Here is a 17,464-nt window from a genome sequence, read left to right on the forward strand (position 1 = left end):
ACAAATTGCAGTTTAGAAAGTATTTTAAAGAGTCTGAAAGTCACACAGACTACTTTTGTCTCCTCTCAATAAAGACAGAAAAATTTCCATGTAATCTGATTTTACAGATTGGTAGGTTCTTAATAAGTGAATGGCATCAACCCTGTGCACAAAAGCCTCCTGTATGTCCTCCAAAATCTACACAAATTCAGTAATTTTAAAATTTTTGGATAGGTTGATTCTACCTGGATGAAAACATGCTCTGTAAATGACCCAAACACAAAGAAGTTACCTAAGAGTAAGTGACGGATGACAAGGGACTTAGTACCTTGTCATCTCTTCTGAAAACTGATATGAATGAAAACCAAGCCTACAGAAGCAAGCTGTTTACTTCCTTAGTAGCCACTATGATCCTAGTACATGTATGTGGAGCAAAAGAATCCAGTGCCAGCGTGAGCTGTAAGTAGGTGGTAACCGAAAATGTGCCAGCCACCCTGGGCAGAACCACCATGCTGCAGAGACGCACCATGCAATTACAGACGTTCCCAGGGAAGGGTTCATCCCAGTGTACTTACTTAGAATTAAAGCAGTGAGCAGCTGTGACAACCCATTCTTTGGCAAGAATTGCTCCTCCACAGATATGCTCATCTGAAATTTGTACACTGACCTGCCAAGGCCATGAGTATGGTACAGCTTCTTCACCTCCAATTATCCTACTGAAGATGAACCTGGGCTGATTTGAAGGCATTCCACAAATATCATCTGAAACAGAAAGCACTGATGTCTCAAGAAGTCTTCAGAGGTTAAGATTTGGAGAAGCAAAGGACAGTTCGTTTAAGAGCTACCCCTCAGCTTCTCAAGCTTCTCCCCTCCCCTTGTTTGCTAAATCTTCCAACTTCCCTCATTACAAAGGATCCAAATGTTTAGAGGTAGCATAAGAAGATGATCTTAGCAAAAACAGAGCTTCACCATGATGAAAGCAACTGCTTACCTTCAAAAGTTTTAGCCTCAAACCTACAATGAATATGGACTCATCCCATTCTCCATAAATGACTGGAGGGAAAAAGGGAAGTTCTAAAATGCTGGTTATTATTTTCAACTACCCTGTACTCTTTGCAATTATTTTCACCAAAGCAAGTAGGTGTAAACTGACATACAAGCTGAAATAATGTCATTGCATTGCTGTAAATACCTTAACAAGATGAAGGAAACAAGAAAAAATAGGTTCTGCTATTCTAAAGCCAAAGCATAGAAGTGTTACTATTCATCTTTTTATTTCCTCAAAATATCTTAATGAAAAATTCTGGGACCGCTGCATCCATTAAATATTTGGAGAAAACACCATTTAAATTCTAGTCCAAAAAAGGTACTCCCTATTCCCACGAAGAAAATATAACTCAGGTTGGCTTACCTGTTGTAACCTGTATTTTTTCTTCAGTCATAACCATATCTTCAAATTCTTCTTCACTAGTTGAATCCAAAGTATCTAAATCTAGCAAATGAAAATAGCAAATGTGTTAGCAGGCTGTCTTGAGTGATATCTTTATTACAAAATCACTTTTATTTCCTTGATTATAATTTTTGTACAAGGAATAGATTTCTACAGTAGGGATCTGTGCTATTACATCTTCACATGGTAGTAAAGTGCCATTTAAGATGCACCAAAATACTCTTACACAAAATAAAACTCTCAGGTTTTGGGTAGATTCATTGTTTCTCTTCACCCACTCAACAGGCCCTTTGTTTAATGCCTCAATAGGTTCACAATACAGTCTTTTCACTGAAACAATTTGTTAGATGAGAATCTCCTAGAATCTCCTAATTCTGAATAGCCAGATTCACTGAAGAGCCCTTTGTGCTGCCCCAAAGAGGCAGTTTCCCAAGTTACTTCTATTACCTGTTACATGAACAAAAGAGATTGTAGCTCTGAATCCTCCAAAGGTCTCTGTTTCGTCAGAGTGAAAGACAACCAGCATCATAGCAGAGGAGCTTAGAACAGGTGCTGGTAGGGCAAATCCACAAGACTTAGCTAAAGATGAGAAAGCAAAGGTTCACTGCAGATTGACATGTACTTTTTCATCCTTATCTCTTTCAACAGTGAGTACCCAATATTCTGTGTATTCCAGCTCTCACACAGGAGGGTAAAAAATAACTATGCACAACAGAGGAGTAGAGATAAGCAGACTGAGGCTGAAGGACTGTTCTATTATTCCTGACAGTCTGTTCTTGTTCAGTAATTATCTCATAAGAACAAAGAGACTCTTGCTTTATTTCACAAGAGTGTATTGCAGCACTCATGCTCATAGGTTGCCATTGCATATAGAATACAGTGGAAACATGATTTCCCCTTGTTAGTGTTTCAGCACTAGCATCTGCTAGTGCTAATCTAAGCACCAGCCTCAAGCAAGTGCTGAAATCAGTTGATTGGGACAGGTCTTCCTCTCATTCAATGTAAGCCAGGGGAATCTCCAGCAAGGTGGTAAGAATTACATGAATGCTCATCTGGAGTGAAGAACAACCGGACTCTGAAAAGGAGACCTCTTGGGTGCTTTCTGTGTGCGATCATTACTATAAAAACAAATTATTGTGTTATGCCCTTTTCTTCATTTACATGAATTCAGAACTGCATTTCAAATAGAATTTAAATACACAAAACTGTTCTGTTCAAAGTGTTTTTGCCTCTAAGTGGAACAGAAGCAGTAATACCTGCAAGTATTTTTCACGGCACTGAAACTAGTTCCTATAACATCACCTGAGACTCTAGAGGTGAACTTGATTTTAGACAGTAAAACAGGGCTAGTGAAAGTCATAAAAGAAATAGGTCATCCCCAAAATATGTCAAAAACCAAAAGTCAAACCGATTTCCTCCTCTTTTCCCACATCTTCATACACAGTCACGGCATCATAAGAGCAATCTTCACTCTCTTCTACTTCAAAAGACTGGTATGTAAGCTTTAAATAAAAAATGAAAAAGTGAACCTTGTTAAATTCACACAGAAAAAATTCAAAGATCTATAATAAGGTCTTCAGTATTCTCAATGATTCCTTTAGAGTTTGGTCTCTGTGACATTCAGACCTCTCACAGGTGATACATAGCATATTACATTTGCCAGAAGAATCTATTATGATAAAATTTAAACCAGGAAATCCTATTTTACTATAACCTAAAGGAGAAATCAAAACCTGTCCGGCTTTTGGGATGGAAAGTTATTTCTCTTAACTGCATCCAGCAGCACTATTCAAGCTTATGTTGCTTGGCCTTGCTTGTCCTTAGCTGCATAGTTTCTTGTTAACTCAATGGTGCCCACTTCTATTCTGTAGACACAAGAAGGGCTCATATTATACCTTGATTACATGGTCCTCTGGCGCACAAATAATCCATTGACAGTCTGCCATGTTGCTGTAGCGCTCTGGATAGTGCATACTTTGTAACACTCCTTCTTCAAAAAGGACAGCTAAGGACTCACAGCCAGAATCTGGAAATCCAGGAAAACAAAAATGGAGGCACCGTGATTCCTATTAAATCATTCACAAAAAAAAATTTAAATCCAGAAAAACTCTTGTGGTGCTTTCACACAGCTGAGAAAGAGAACAGGACAAGAGCAGCAAGCCAAATCCTTCTGTCTGAAAAGGATGCAAAGAAAATTTTTAGTCTGTTCCCAGGCAGAAGAGCAATTCAACTCATGACTATAGCGTTCCCCTTTGGCTACAGGCAGTGCACTGCAGGCACAGGTACCTGTGTGGGCTGATAGAAGAGCAGGACACGGGGATGTCAGAAGAACATTTGCCAACTTTCTTTGGAGAGGAAAGTGGAGACATAAAAGACAAGCAGAGGACATGTCTTCCTGATGGGCTATGCAGTGGCAAGGCCCCTCAGAGAGGATTCCTCCCTACATTCCGCCCTTACACTCTGCAACAGAAAGAAACTAGCTGGAAAAGCTGCAGAAAGAGGAACAACAGGTGTCTGTCTGTAACTGGATTGTTCAGACTCACCAGGTGGCCCTCGGGCCTGCTCCCTAGTGATGGTGAACTGCTCTGCACAGCAAAACTAAAATAAATTCTTCACAACATATATCTTAGCATTAGCTGCCTCCCTCAGGGCCCCTCCATGAAAGCATGCTTGGGACTAGCAAAGCAGCTTTCATCTGGAAATTCTGCTTAGTTGACTAATCTTATTAATTGAGTTTTCAAACATTCTGGAAGCAGGGAAGGAAATGAGATCTTGTATAAAGTGGATGGAGAAGAGGCAAAGTTAAAGGAGGGCTTCTCTCAACAGCATCTATCCCATCTCTTTCTGGCATCCCAGTTTCTCCACAATGTCACAGGGCAGCCTAACCACGCTTACCTTGTTCATACAATCATCCATATAGAAATATCATAGGAGCTTCCTCTGATTTATTTTCTCCTGAACATTTTTTTCAGGTCATCACCGAAGAGTGCAGACAGGTATATCACTAGACTTAGACTTACCAGGAAGAATATCTGGTGTAAGAGCTTTGTACGTCATGGAAAAACCAGTTCCATAATCCTTGCTGTCAGAAACAAATTTCAGCCTTAGACTATGGGAGCCAATCAAAATAGGTAGTGGAAGATCTCCTCCACAGAATTTCCCTGAAATATAATATTAGAGAATAATAACTGTTTCAAGTCTTTAGTCACTTGAGAAAAGTTGCATGTACCATTTTTAGTACTTAGCTATAAAAATTTTATGATGAAAAGGAAATTGCCTATTCGTTCCTCTACATTCCCTATTAATCCATTAGACCAAATAGATGCACACGATTAAAAATTGAAAATCCTTGACACCAGAAAGGCGTATGCTGACACAGTTCCCTACCAGGCATTTTCCATTCTTTTCTCCTCCCACACTCTTTGTCTTTTATTTTAGATCATATGTCACAATGTATTCATCATGAAAACGTAAGTAAAACAGAATCAACCGCAATGTCCTCATTGGGTGTACTTGCTGTTAGAATGAAAGAGTACACTGACAGATTATTTCAAAGAATAAGGGGATGGCAACTCACCAACAAGTCTGTTGTCTTTTGAATAGACTGATAAAGAATCATAGTCACAAAATGTTTCTGGCTCTATATCAAAGTGGGAAAAACGAAGCAATATATAATTCCCTTCTGGTACAAACAGAGTCCATACACACAATCTGGAACAACAAGTTAGTTCCCATTCACAAAACTGCAACAAAAAACCAACTACACCGGTATGGGGAATAGTTTCTGGGGAAAAACTGTGTTTTGTCTACTTACTGGTCGTTTTGGTAGAACTGTTTGGGACTTCCAGGAAAATGTAATTCTCCTTCACTGTCAGGGAGTTTGCCATCCTGAATGCTACAAAATGCTGCATTGTAGAGTTAAAACAAAATAGAAGGAATCAGGTTTGAGACATATGCAATTATCTGTTCCACCAAAAAGCTCAAACATCTAGAGAATATTGTGAGACTCAAGATTTCTCAGCTGTACCTTGTTTCTGCTGGCAGACTGATGCTGGGTATTCTGTCTTCTCTCTTTTATTTGGAATTATGGTAAATCGGTTTTAAAACACATAATTTGGGAGCAAAAATGAAGCACTCCCAACGCGCTATCATATTTTATTGTAAAAATGGCAGTGCTTGCTTTTTACCTTAAAGAAACTATTTGTTAAATGAGGATTTCAGTATAAATATTTCTCAGGGAGGAAAAATGCATCCCTCAGGACATAAGAAAAGCGTTCATTGCAGCCCATTTGTAATAACATCCTTAGCTATGTTACAGCAGGAGACTTTTGCAACAGTACAATATGGTATTAAAGACACTTTAATAGAAGCAGCAGAAGCTTTCCTCTCCAGATAAGTGTCTCTAGAAACACAATTACTTAGAAAAATTATCTCCTCTTGCCTTTCTTTCTCCTTGCAAGATAACCCAGTAAGACATTTATCAACAACTACGTATAAGAAAACAAATTTAAGGAATCATGTACTTATAAGATTATCTTACCTGAAGTGTCCTAGGAAGACCAGTAAAAATTCTCAAAAAGACACAAACCTAATACCCAATTCTCACTGGCCACAGCAAGTCTATACAAAATGACCGTGTGCTCAAGCTCATTTATCATCTAAGAAATCTCACTCTAGATTACTAAAATTAAAATTTCAAGATCTAGTTCACAAGAGTTGTTTCTAGTATCTTTATGTGAACTTGTACGTAGATGAACAGAGTGTCCAACAAGAACATAAACATGGCAGAATCAAAGTAAGACTTCAACTTTAAAACATGTTGCATTTGGGGTTCGGTTTCGTGGGGAGTTTTTTTTGCATTTTATTCATAGAAATAGACACCAGACAAGTCGCTAGATTCATCATAGACTGAGCAAAAGTACTACTAATTTACCTCATACTTTCTATTTAGAATCTATATTTTTATACAGAATCAACCTCACTAACTAGATTTCGTGCATTGCTTGAGGTTCTGTTCTACATTTTTCCCATTAATTTTATTTGCATTTCAATAAAACTATGGCTTTATATTTGTAGCTGTCTTAAGGAAAATTCCTTTTTGAAGTCACCAGTACATAAGTGCAACTCTACATAAGTAATTTCTTTTTACAGAACCAGGAGGAAAAAAGTGTATATTTAAAGTATACATTTAAAAGTGCTTTGATGAGTCAAGCTTCTTCACGTTTCTTCCTTCATAGATTATATATCAGACTATTTTGGGGGTCTTTTTATGCTCTAACACAGATAGAAGATACTGAAAAAATACCGTACTCACCTGTGGAGCTTTTCATTTTCAGATCTAATAAAGGAGGGGTAGGGAAGGGGGTGAAAAAGAACAATAAATTACTGTAGTTTCATATTCACAATGTAGGCTTTATTTTTATCCATGTGAAATGGTAATTTTATACAGCTAGCACTGAGGCAAACTCAAAGGCTTCTTGGGGACATAGTGCCTACAATAAACTAGGCTTAGAATTAAAACAAAATTACAAGTTCAGGCAATGCTGACTTTGGAATAAACAATTCTGGAGTAGCCACTTCTAGAATTAATCGTACATTGATAGGCCACTGCTCAGTCTGAGCAGCACAGTACGCTCTTTCTACGTCCTTGTTGAGTGAATACTATACATTTTAGGTAAGGGTAGCAGAATCCAACTGCTAGCATCACATCAGGGACACAGAGACATTAAGCCTGACAGCAATAACAGTGAAGATCTTTTGGACCAGTGTGACAGTATAAAAGAGCGAGCAAGCAAAACCTAGTGCAATGCACTTGAGAATTGTGTTTTCACTTTACCTACCAAATCGCTTTTTCTGTTCATTGGAGCCAACACATTTTAATTACTACAATGGCTAATCATATTATTTTTTCCTGATAATAAAATGGGCCAACTAGTAAATTTTTAATAAAAAGACCCTGTCTCTCTTCCCTTTCTTTTTTCTAAATTGAAAAACAAAATATTTTTCAGAAGCTAAACCCTTTTCATTTTTCCTCTGACAGTATGAGGGTTTCTTTTTGCAATCACCAGTTGAAGCTGGTTTCTAATGGGAAAGTTGTGGGTTCCCCCCCCCCCATTTTTTTTTCTGATAATTGACTAGCAAAACCTCTTAAACACCCCTCCTCAGTTTTTCAGTTCTCTGCGTAAATTTTAACACAATCATCTCCAATACCTTTTAATGAAAATAGTCCAAACTGGAAGAAAATATTAATTTAGTTTCTTAATGCTCTGAGTGAAGTTCACCCCTGGACAGACTGTCATTTATATCTCCAGCTCCATGACTTCGGAAGTGATGGATAATTTTCATGCTGTTCCCCTGCACAGAGGGCATATGTAGCCTTTTGGGCAGAGTAAGCAAAAACACTTCCGAGAGCATGACTTTTCCCCATGTAGGCAAATGCCTGATCCAACATGCTTTAGCTGAGAAAAATGACGAGGGACTTCAAAGAGGTGTGTATTGAATTTCAGACACTTTCAACTGGTGAATTTCCACTTAAAAACCAAAATACCAGGCTAACTGGATAAAAGGACCATTCTTGAAGTTAAAATACACACACACACACATAGTCCAAGCAGGAGGCGAAGTGTAAGAGAAGCAAACATTTACAATGCTCTCAATTTGGTTTTGGCAACTTCCAATCAGTACCACATACTGAAAGGCATTGTGAAATGCTATAGTGCTTTGCCAGGAAAAATAAGGAAAATATAAGTGCTGTATCTGGAAAAAGATAAAATGAAATGAAATATTATTATGAGACAGAGGAGTTGTCAAAAGCGAGGGACACATTACTGTGGAGACTTAATACCAGCACTCATGTTCTCTTGAATCCAGGAGAGCACTGCACTGAGGTCTGTGAATATTCCCGGAGATCCTCTGTTGTAATGTTTCTTCTTCTCATTACTTATCCAGCCACGAGCACATCCCATCCCCCAGGAGATCACACCAGCGAGAGTCCAGGCACCATGCTTACGTCGGCACAAAAGAGGGCCTCCTGAGTCTCCCTGTGAAAATACAAGGAAAAGCCCACAACCCACAGCTTACAAAAGTGCGTGCGTACCACTGAGAGACTTAAAGAGTTGAGTTCCCTTTAGTGCCACACTAACAAACCTGCAACATAGGGAATAGTAATTTTTAAAAGCTGTGAAGAAAGACACTTGCTTTTTTATTGTGTTTAGTCAGGATTGTCAAGAGGGGGAGAGATAAAACTAATTCCGTCATGGGTGCACATCTGTTGTGTTTCAGCATGTACAAAGGAGCAAGGAGCTTTTTTTTTTTTTACCCCTGTGACAAGGAACAATCACTCAACCTTCATCTCACTTCCTTTCCTTCCTGCAATTCAAGGCAATACTTTCTACTTTCCTCTTTAGGATCTTAGCAACGTTAACTACTTAATTTATGAAGTGTTCTGAAGTTAGAAAGCCCCAAGCATTATTGCACTGGGATATACTGCAAAATATGCTCTTAGGAACCTGTCATACAACTCATACAATAATTAAAATAGAATCGTGTAATTAAGTGCATTGCCCCATACAGAACCTTTGAAAGGATTCACCCATCAGAATAAATACACTCCAAATATCGCATTTTAGAGTGTATTTATTCACTTAGGCACACGGAGCCTTGAGCTTCTGAGAAACACTTGTAAGTACACAAGGCCCTCTGCTCAGCTGACCTGGCAGGCATCTTTTCCTCCATCTGGAAATCCAGCACACATTATAGTATCGCCTTGGATGGGTTTCTTTAAAGTTGATAATGCTCTTGAACACTCCCTACTGTTTAGGATTGGCAGATTGACCTCATATAAGACCTGAGGGAGTAGTCCATCTGAAATACAAAAAAAATTGTTCATAAGAAATGCTGAAAGGTGAACTGGTGAACTTAATGTCACTGCTAATACACACACACACAAAAAGAAGAGTTGTAAACTTGCTCCAAGCCATTTTATGGTTCCATAAACATCCAGGTTTGTGTACATAAGCAGTTTTACTTGAATAAATTTCAAAATGTTTCAAAATCGAAATACAGGTCTATATATCATAGTGATCCATTTTTAGTTAATTCACTGGTAGGCATAGGAGCTAGCAAAGATCCCATTTTGAGATTACAATTCTTACGACCAGTTGATGGTTTTTTCTGCTCTGCCTATGACCTATGCAATCAAGCTCTTAGCTTCAGAAATAAGATACTGAGAAACCGGAATGTCAAAGAGCAATTCCAGTGGCTTACTCTCATTTAAACGGCCCCAGCCACAAGCAGTGCAGATATATCCTGCTTCAAACTTTTCACCCGGATCAGGAAGACATGCTGGCAAAACTGATGAACCTGCCACACATGGACATGAATTTTATTGATCAGTATTTGAAAGAGCAACAACAAAAAGCTTCCTTTCTTAGTTAGTTTTTTTTTTAAACTAAAAAGTATTGTTATTTTTGTGGCATCTGAAAAATTAATCTGGCATTTGACTATTTATCTGTGCCTCCACTTTGTAGGGTTTTGGAATGGAAAAAGAAAGCCAGGAGCACCACAAACTTCAGCCCAGGCCTTGCCATTCAGCTTAAACTTAGCTGCTATCATGATCCAAACTTCCATTAGAAAAAGTAGTCGCTCACCTTTGTGGGGGCAAACAAAGAGCAACCTAGTGACATGAGCTGGAGCCTTTGGAAGAGCAAAGTGTATGCACCGCAATATTATGTAAAACTGACGTGAAGTAGCCTTTCAGAAAACCTGACCGTAAGGCAAAGTTAGCGTACAGCTGAGAAATGGCTGGCTCACAGGCCAGGACGCAGGGATGAACAGCTGTCCTCCCCTCTCCTCCCCTCCCCTCCCCTCCCGTCCCAGCCCCAGATGGAGCCTTCTGCCACCGCTAAAGATAATGCCATGCTCCTTTCTGCAGTCTGCCGGAAGGGAAAAGAGGGCAACTAGCAGAGGGGGTGTGAGTAAGGTACAGACAGTACTGCGGCACGCTCTGAGCTCTGCTCTGCCTTTGACTGGCTTCACTGTTCACCAGAGGCAGAAATCTCCACCTACAACCTTAGATAAAAAATAAAGACACCTATTTGGTCAAATTTTCGTCTCCTGCATACAAAGAACAATACCTTTTTATTCAAGGGACTATTAAGTCTGAAGAAGACCATTTAATTCAACTGATACATTTTCTGACTTACGTCTGGTATTTTAAACACTTCAGTTGCAAAATACTCTGGAGATTTTTAGTGGTATAGTCTGGCAGCTGGGAAATGGGTTTAAACTGAGTTTCGAGACTTTTTACAGCATGCGGGAGAAACAAAGGCCTTACCTTCCCCACTGAAAAAGATCACAGATAACTATGGCCTTACTGAAGTTGAAGGCTCCATCCAGCTTCAGAAGGGCAATGTCATAGTTCATCGGCCTTCTGGGGTCAAAGTTTGGATGCTTAATGACGTATTTAACAGGGAGCGTCTGCTCGCCATTCTCCCTGATCCTCAAATCATGCTCTCCTGCAGTGACATTCAAGTACTGGAGTAGGTTCCTGTAGAATAGAAGAATAAAAGTTCAGCTACAGAATCTTCAAAATGAAAGGAAAAAATATAGTTGTTTTTAAACAGAAAAGTTATTGCTACTAATACCTAATAGCTTTCATCTTCGGATTTTAGAGCATTTAATATGTACAGTCAACAAGAGCCGAGTATGACCCGCAGTAGAAACTGGGAGATGAAAAGGACTGAGAAGAAAGATGATTTAGCTACACTCCTGACTGTGGTTTGGTGGTCCACTAAGGAACCAGGTCCTCTTACGGTGTTTAAAAATGTTCAGTCACACTGCTTTTTGAAGAAGGAGGGAAGATTTGGACATAGGAAAGTACAGAAAAAATAAGACCACTTCTCTAGCATTCTCAGTTTATACCTTAAAAACATAGTGAATCCTGCTTTAGGGCTTCTAGTACCAGATCAGATGTGCAGCAAGGAAATACAAAAGCAATCATTATAAATGTTTTATTCTGCTTCAAATTTGTTCACCAGACTTGAATAATTACTCTTGTGTCAGGAGGCTTTATGCTGATTTAGATTTTGCCTGTCCTTCTGTAGCTAATATAAACTCTGCAGTTATTGGCTAATTTGACCAAGATGTGATCACATACAATGCCAGATACAGATCAAATTTATAATTCCAGGTGACCCATTAGTACAAAGATTCAGTATTAACTATAAAGGAATTAGAATCTTGGTGAAGCCACTACAGAATCAGGACTGAAACCTTCCTTCCATACAACATTCACAGACTTTTTTTTTTTCTTTTTTCTTTTTTCTTTTTCTTTTTTTTTTTTCCACAAAGGCTGAAAATCATCAGCATGCAAGAGGTCAGTACTATACCCATTAACCATTTAGTTGCATATACTCTGCCAGTTGCTACCTCTGGAAAAAAAAAATTGCAGGCACCTGACAATTATAGTTAGGTACAGATTTTTACCTACACTTCCAAAATCAGTCTCCACTAATCCCTGTAAGTTTATTTTATCCTTAATTATTTTTGAGATGTTCAAAGCTTTTGTTTTTTCTCCCTTTCTGTTAAAACATGGAAAACATTGGTTACAAATGAAAGGATAGCACCTGTAAATAATTGCCACAAAAAGATGCTACAGCACACACACACTTTTACAACCAATGTTTTTCTGCACCTGCAGCCTGCTCCTGAAATATCACATCCATACCTGTCTAAGATGCAGTGAGCTGCCGTGACCACCCACTGAGCAGAAACAATGGTGCCTCCACAGAAGTGCTTTTGCCTTCGTTTCAAGGAAACCTGCATCACATAAAGAAGGCATGTCAAATAAAGAAAATCTTTATATCTGCTCTGATTGCATTTGAGGGAGAAAGGAGAAAGTATATGCGTGTACTCTCTGAAGATTCACATAGCTAAAGTACACGCTGCATTTCAAGCAAACACACTTTCACGGCATTCTTAATGGTCCTTGAATCTAAGAGATCCTAAACCTTGCTGTTCCCCTCAGCTGTGACTTGGTAGCTGGCTAAAAGCAACATACATGTAATAAATGCCGAGTCACTGAGGTACTCGGCACGCTGTAAAGGTTACTAGTTAGTTGAGAACTTCTCCTTTGCAGGTCGCTGGGAGCACTGGAAATCCATGATGCCTGACAATAGCCGGGGGCTGGGTGTGGTGTCCTTTGGTGTCCTTCTGTTTTTGAGTAGTTTCACCCATGCCTCTTTACAATAGGCTAATCTACAGATGCTCTTTCAGAAAGAATGATACAAAATCATAAATTATATGCAAAGGTTTCTTAGAGAGCAGGACAGGTTCCGTCTCCTCTCCGCCTGCTTCACTGCTTTTCATAAAAGCAGAGTGGAGCTCAATGATACACCATAAGTGTCAGTAAGCACAAAATACCCCTGGTTTCTTCTTTTGTCATTTCTATGAAACGTCAGGACTTTGTTCTGAAGATAAAACCACATTTGCTTGTGCAAACCTGCCATGGATGCGAGCCTTGTTTCACCTGGTTTCCGCCAACAATCCGAGTGAAAAGGTTAAGGTAACTCCATGGTTTTGCCTCTTGAACCTTCTGCCCACACTTAGGATCTGAGGAGTAAAAGGGGGAAAAGAAGGAAAGATTCAGTCTGGATTTAAATTTTTCTACCTTTTAGTAACATAGAATTGGAAGGCATGGCCTGGCACAGAGGTCAATGCAATCTCTCTGCCACGACAGGAACCTTCTTATAATTCCTAATACAAACTGCCCAGACTAAGGCTAAATTGGGCTAAGAAAAAGGCTATGTACTTTATTTTGCAGAAGTTCTCCAGATGAGCACTTTTTGGTTTAATTGTATCACAAATATTAAATTTTGCCTTCCATGAGCAAGTGTGTGTATATGTATATATTAACGATCTTGTTAGGTCTATGCTTATTTGAGATTTCGGAATGCCAACATTCTCTTTCAAGCAAGTTTTGGAATTATCTGGGGACTAAATCACTGTTTCATTATCAGTTTCAGAAATCTCTTTACACCCAGAATTAGTACTTAAAATATTTTGGACAAACGGGGTCAAAATGCACAACATACAGGCCTTGATGACCAACAACAGTGGCTGAATTCCTCCAGAACATCTACTACTGGGCCAACTTTATTTCTTCTTAACTCATTGTTGTTATCATCTACTACGGCTAAGTAAAGCTGATAATATTTATGTATTTGTAAAGGAGTATATTTATAGAAACAAATATTTGTGGTGATAACTACTGATTTGGTAGCATTTTAAGAAAGATAGAAACACAGCAACCAATTCTGCCAAGCAGCACATTGTAACAGGAATTCTTTCTAGTGCACTTCCCACACCCAGCAGTGGCCACAAGTATTTTTTCCTTAAAGCTATATGAAAACTCAATGAAGCCAGACACATCTCTAGTACATTTTACTACAAATTCCGTTGAACACTACTTTGGGAAAAATTTAGCATCCATAAACTTGGAACATTTTGTTGTTGTTCTGGCAGATAGGTGGCTGTATTTAAAGGATGGAGGACCAATACTTGTATACACTGTCTGGAAAATGTGGAAACCTTAAAACCATAAAATGCAGCTTACAACACCTATAAAAAGGGGTTTGCAATCATCCTCATGATTAGCATGGCTGATGCAAGTGATTACAGTTTCACAATAATGCTGACACAATGCTACTTACCCTAGCTTTTAAATAAAGAAGGCTTTATATAGAAATGATCCAGTTCATTTATCTGATTTTTTTCATTCTTTCCTAATTCTCACTGCACCCACCTTTTTCCCATGTTCAAAGATACAGTGAGGAAAGGGGCAAGAGGAAAATGAGATAAATTTTTTAAAAATAGGATTTAGGTTTTACCAAAAGGAATTTGGTACTGGGGAAATGGGAAAAAATACATAAATAAAATAAAAAATCAGATTCACAAACTAAAACTTTCCTTTTTTCTTTTAACATTGAATAAGTCTATTCTCCTAACATATGCAACATTCGTTTAAAAGTTACAAGTTAATATTTATATTAATATTATACCAAACTTATATTATCTATATTTTGACAAACTCTAAAGTCTTCTGCTCCGCGGCATTTGTAAACCCAAGAGATTCCTGGCTGCTTTACAGGCTGCTTCAGGACCAATGTCATTCACTGGTCGGAGGAGAGATTTCTCTGTGAACTGCATCACATCCATCTGCATGGCAGGATGCTGAAGCAAGAGAATACCATTCTACAGAATGCTATGCTTTGGACTGCTTAAGTGAGCAACTTATGATGATGATTTAGATACCACACCTGTTTTGACACTCAAAATAGAGTTTTTACAGTGAAAACAAGTGATTTGCAGAATTTAGGAAATCAAGCTGTAAATTTCCCTTTTTTACTACTGCAAATTTAAAATGGAAGCAAAAGGGTTATGCAAACAGCCAAGATCTGATTTCCATTCCAGTTTGCTATAAATCAGCAAATCTTCATGAGGAAACAGGAACAATTGGAATCATTAATTGTTCCAAAAAAAGAATACTCTGGAGTTTAAGATGCAAGACAATGGAAGAGAGGACTCACTGTATTTTGTTTGCAGCCCATGGGTAACATGCTAAACCATGACCTTCATTAACCTGCTGCAAATTGGAGAGTATTGAATTTTATTTATTTAATTATAAATCATATTTATTTAATGTTATTCATTCTGCATCATCAAGGAATCAGACAAAAGTTTCGTAAGAATTACTCATTAAAAGATAACTTTCAGTTACAGACTTGGATCGGAACAAAAGCAAAGAATGAAAGCTAGACCAATTATTGTAATGCTACCTTGTGTCTAGGTCTACGTGCTCTTAGGGTCAAAAACTTAGGGGTGAAACTAGTGCAGCTTCTTTATTTCAGCACTGATTCCCATGCTTGTCACTGCCTAAGAACAAATCCGTTAGTACTTAGAAGACTGTTAAAGCTAGATGTGAAATTTTCATCCTACCTTTCTGAAGAGTGGATGGCACAGCACGAAACTCTGTAATACAAACTATCCCAGTCAGGAGTAACTGCAGCTTACTGGGGGCAATGCGCATCTTGGGGTGCTAAATGACTGAGTGAAAACAAGGAGAGTTTTTATAGGGAAAAAGAAGCAGCCCAAATACTACGCTGCAGGAGAACAGCAACTAATTGAAGTAGAAGTTACTCATTAATCCAGCCATAAAGCACTTACCCGCACAAATAAGTTTTCCAAATTTAATGGAGCATGATTCTTTTATCCGCCATTAATGAAGTCTTTGCTGTAAAATACTAGCTAAAATCCTCCCCGAAACTATTTTTTTCAGGCAAAGTGACAAAATGAAGTTACCATTGCATGCTTTGCTAGCAACACTTACCCTACACATTGAAGTAAAACACACATGAACAGAATGTCAACTGCTATTTGCCCCTACGATTTCTACAGCTCTTGAAGAGGCAATACTCTATATTTCCTGCACACTTTATAGTTAGCTAATTTCACAGTCCTGAGGAACATAAGAAAAGTTTATAATTTTGTTGGCAGCATGCTCAGTGTTGTATGAGACAAAGATAGCTCTCTGCATCGAAGTGTCATTTTTTCAAAAGAGCAGTGCTTACATCCCATTTTTGAAAGGTGACTAAGGAGGACAGGGCTCAGCTTTTTAAAAATATTTCAGTATTGCTGCCATCAGCAGTGCCAGTTCCGAGTCGCTTTGATGGCTAAGCTCCACTTTTAAGAGCAATTTAAGTGCAAGTCTCTTAGAAGGCTATTCAAATCCTAAATAAGGAACACATCAGCAGCTAAATTACAACATTTCACAAAACAGAAAGCATCAGTTAAATTACCCTGCGAATTCACCACTTAAAACTTTTGCCTCATCAGTTTTAGCAAGTATTGCCTGACTTGGAAATGAATGAACAAAGTGCTGAATACAATTAAAATACTATCTGAACTATCTTGAATTCATATAAAATACATAAGCACCAAGTAAGACATTAAAGTCATCAAGAAAAGCAACAGATTTACTTTGGATGACAGAAGCCACAAGTTCCTTTGTACCAGAAAGGGCAAGGGATATTTATACCTGGGAACAAAGAAATATTTACACAGGACAGGGAAAAACATTGTTTGTTTGTTTTCTTGGCTTAACTGGTTGAGATTCTCAGCTTCCCCTCTCTTTGTAAAGAATAATTCAATATTTCCATCTTCAATATTCCCACAAGAAATGTAATTTTCACACGGGAAATGCATGAAACTTTGAAGACAGAAACATGGGGTAAATAATACATGCATGTTAATACAAATTTCAGTCTTGAACACCTTCATAGACATAACCTATTAAAAGTACATTTTTTCAAGATGCCAACAGGTAAATGCAAAATATATCTTCTTTTAAAATAAGTTGCAACAGTAATTAAAGTTTCTCTTTTTGTGGTTACCATCACTATGGACAAGACTCACATTTTTTAATTCTGCTCAGGCTCTCAAAGAAAACAATCTTATATGTGACCCATTAGCCCCAGTCTATTGAATATGTTCTATTATTTGGCCAAGGATTTCACAATACACCCCCAGTCCACCATCAGTCAATGTCCCAACAATCATTTATTTATTTATTCCATTCTAGGTTTTTGTTGTTCTTTTCCTCTGCTAGTCAGGGGATAACAAAAAACAGCTTTTACTCTAAATATGTAATTTCATAACAAACAACTGAATACAAACCCTGTCCTAAAAACTTTGACTTGCAGTTGTTTTTTCTGTTATAAATATACAGAACTTCTTAAGACTGCAGTTTTCCTACAAGTCCTGTGGAGATTCCTAATCCTGCAACTTCTGAACCCTGCATCACCAACGTAATTCCAGTTATAATAAAAAACCTTGAAGGCTGCTTTCCTTTATTAATTCCTTTGTATTTTGCAGGGACAAAACAAAAACCCCACACCCCCAAATCAGTTCCATGTACAGTAGAGCTCTCTGATCACCCGCCACAATGCCATCCTTTGGAATGATGCCATCCAACAGGAT

At 38.2% G+C, this 17,464-nt stretch overlaps 1 protein-coding gene across 1 annotated transcript in view; it reads right to left on the reverse strand.

Moving 5' to 3' along the window:
- The window catches only part of OVCH2 (ovochymase 2), a 34,566-nt gene that overhangs the window by 4,897 nt on the left and 12,205 nt on the right, over positions 1–17,464 (reverse strand). Inside the window, exons 3-18 of the mRNA XM_072865860.1 lie at positions 15,425–15,532; positions 12,930–13,039; positions 12,156–12,247; positions 10,804–10,976; positions 9,695–9,790; positions 9,141–9,292; positions 8,274–8,469; positions 6,744–6,767; positions 5,244–5,334; positions 5,007–5,140; positions 4,450–4,590; positions 3,325–3,455; positions 2,838–2,931; positions 1,877–2,008; positions 1,391–1,471; positions 555–741 (exon numbers count right to left, since the gene is read on the reverse strand). Of these exons, the coding sequence (XP_072721961.1) occupies positions 555–741; positions 1,391–1,471; positions 1,877–2,008; positions 2,838–2,931; positions 3,325–3,455; positions 4,450–4,590; positions 5,007–5,140; positions 5,244–5,334; positions 6,744–6,767; positions 8,274–8,469; positions 9,141–9,292; positions 9,695–9,790; positions 10,804–10,976; positions 12,156–12,247; positions 12,930–13,039; positions 15,425–15,515 (1,925 nt within the window). The 5' untranslated portion in view covers positions 15,516–15,532. The remainder of the gene's footprint in view (positions 1–554; positions 742–1,390; positions 1,472–1,876; positions 2,009–2,837; positions 2,932–3,324; positions 3,456–4,449; positions 4,591–5,006; positions 5,141–5,243; positions 5,335–6,743; positions 6,768–8,273; positions 8,470–9,140; positions 9,293–9,694; positions 9,791–10,803; positions 10,977–12,155; positions 12,248–12,929; positions 13,040–15,424; positions 15,533–17,464) is intronic.

This window comes from Ciconia boyciana, chromosome 6 (assembly GCF_034638445.1).
Source record: "Ciconia boyciana chromosome 6, ASM3463844v1, whole genome shotgun sequence".
Lineage (NCBI taxonomy): Eukaryota > Metazoa > Chordata > Aves > Ciconiiformes > Ciconiidae > Ciconia > Ciconia boyciana.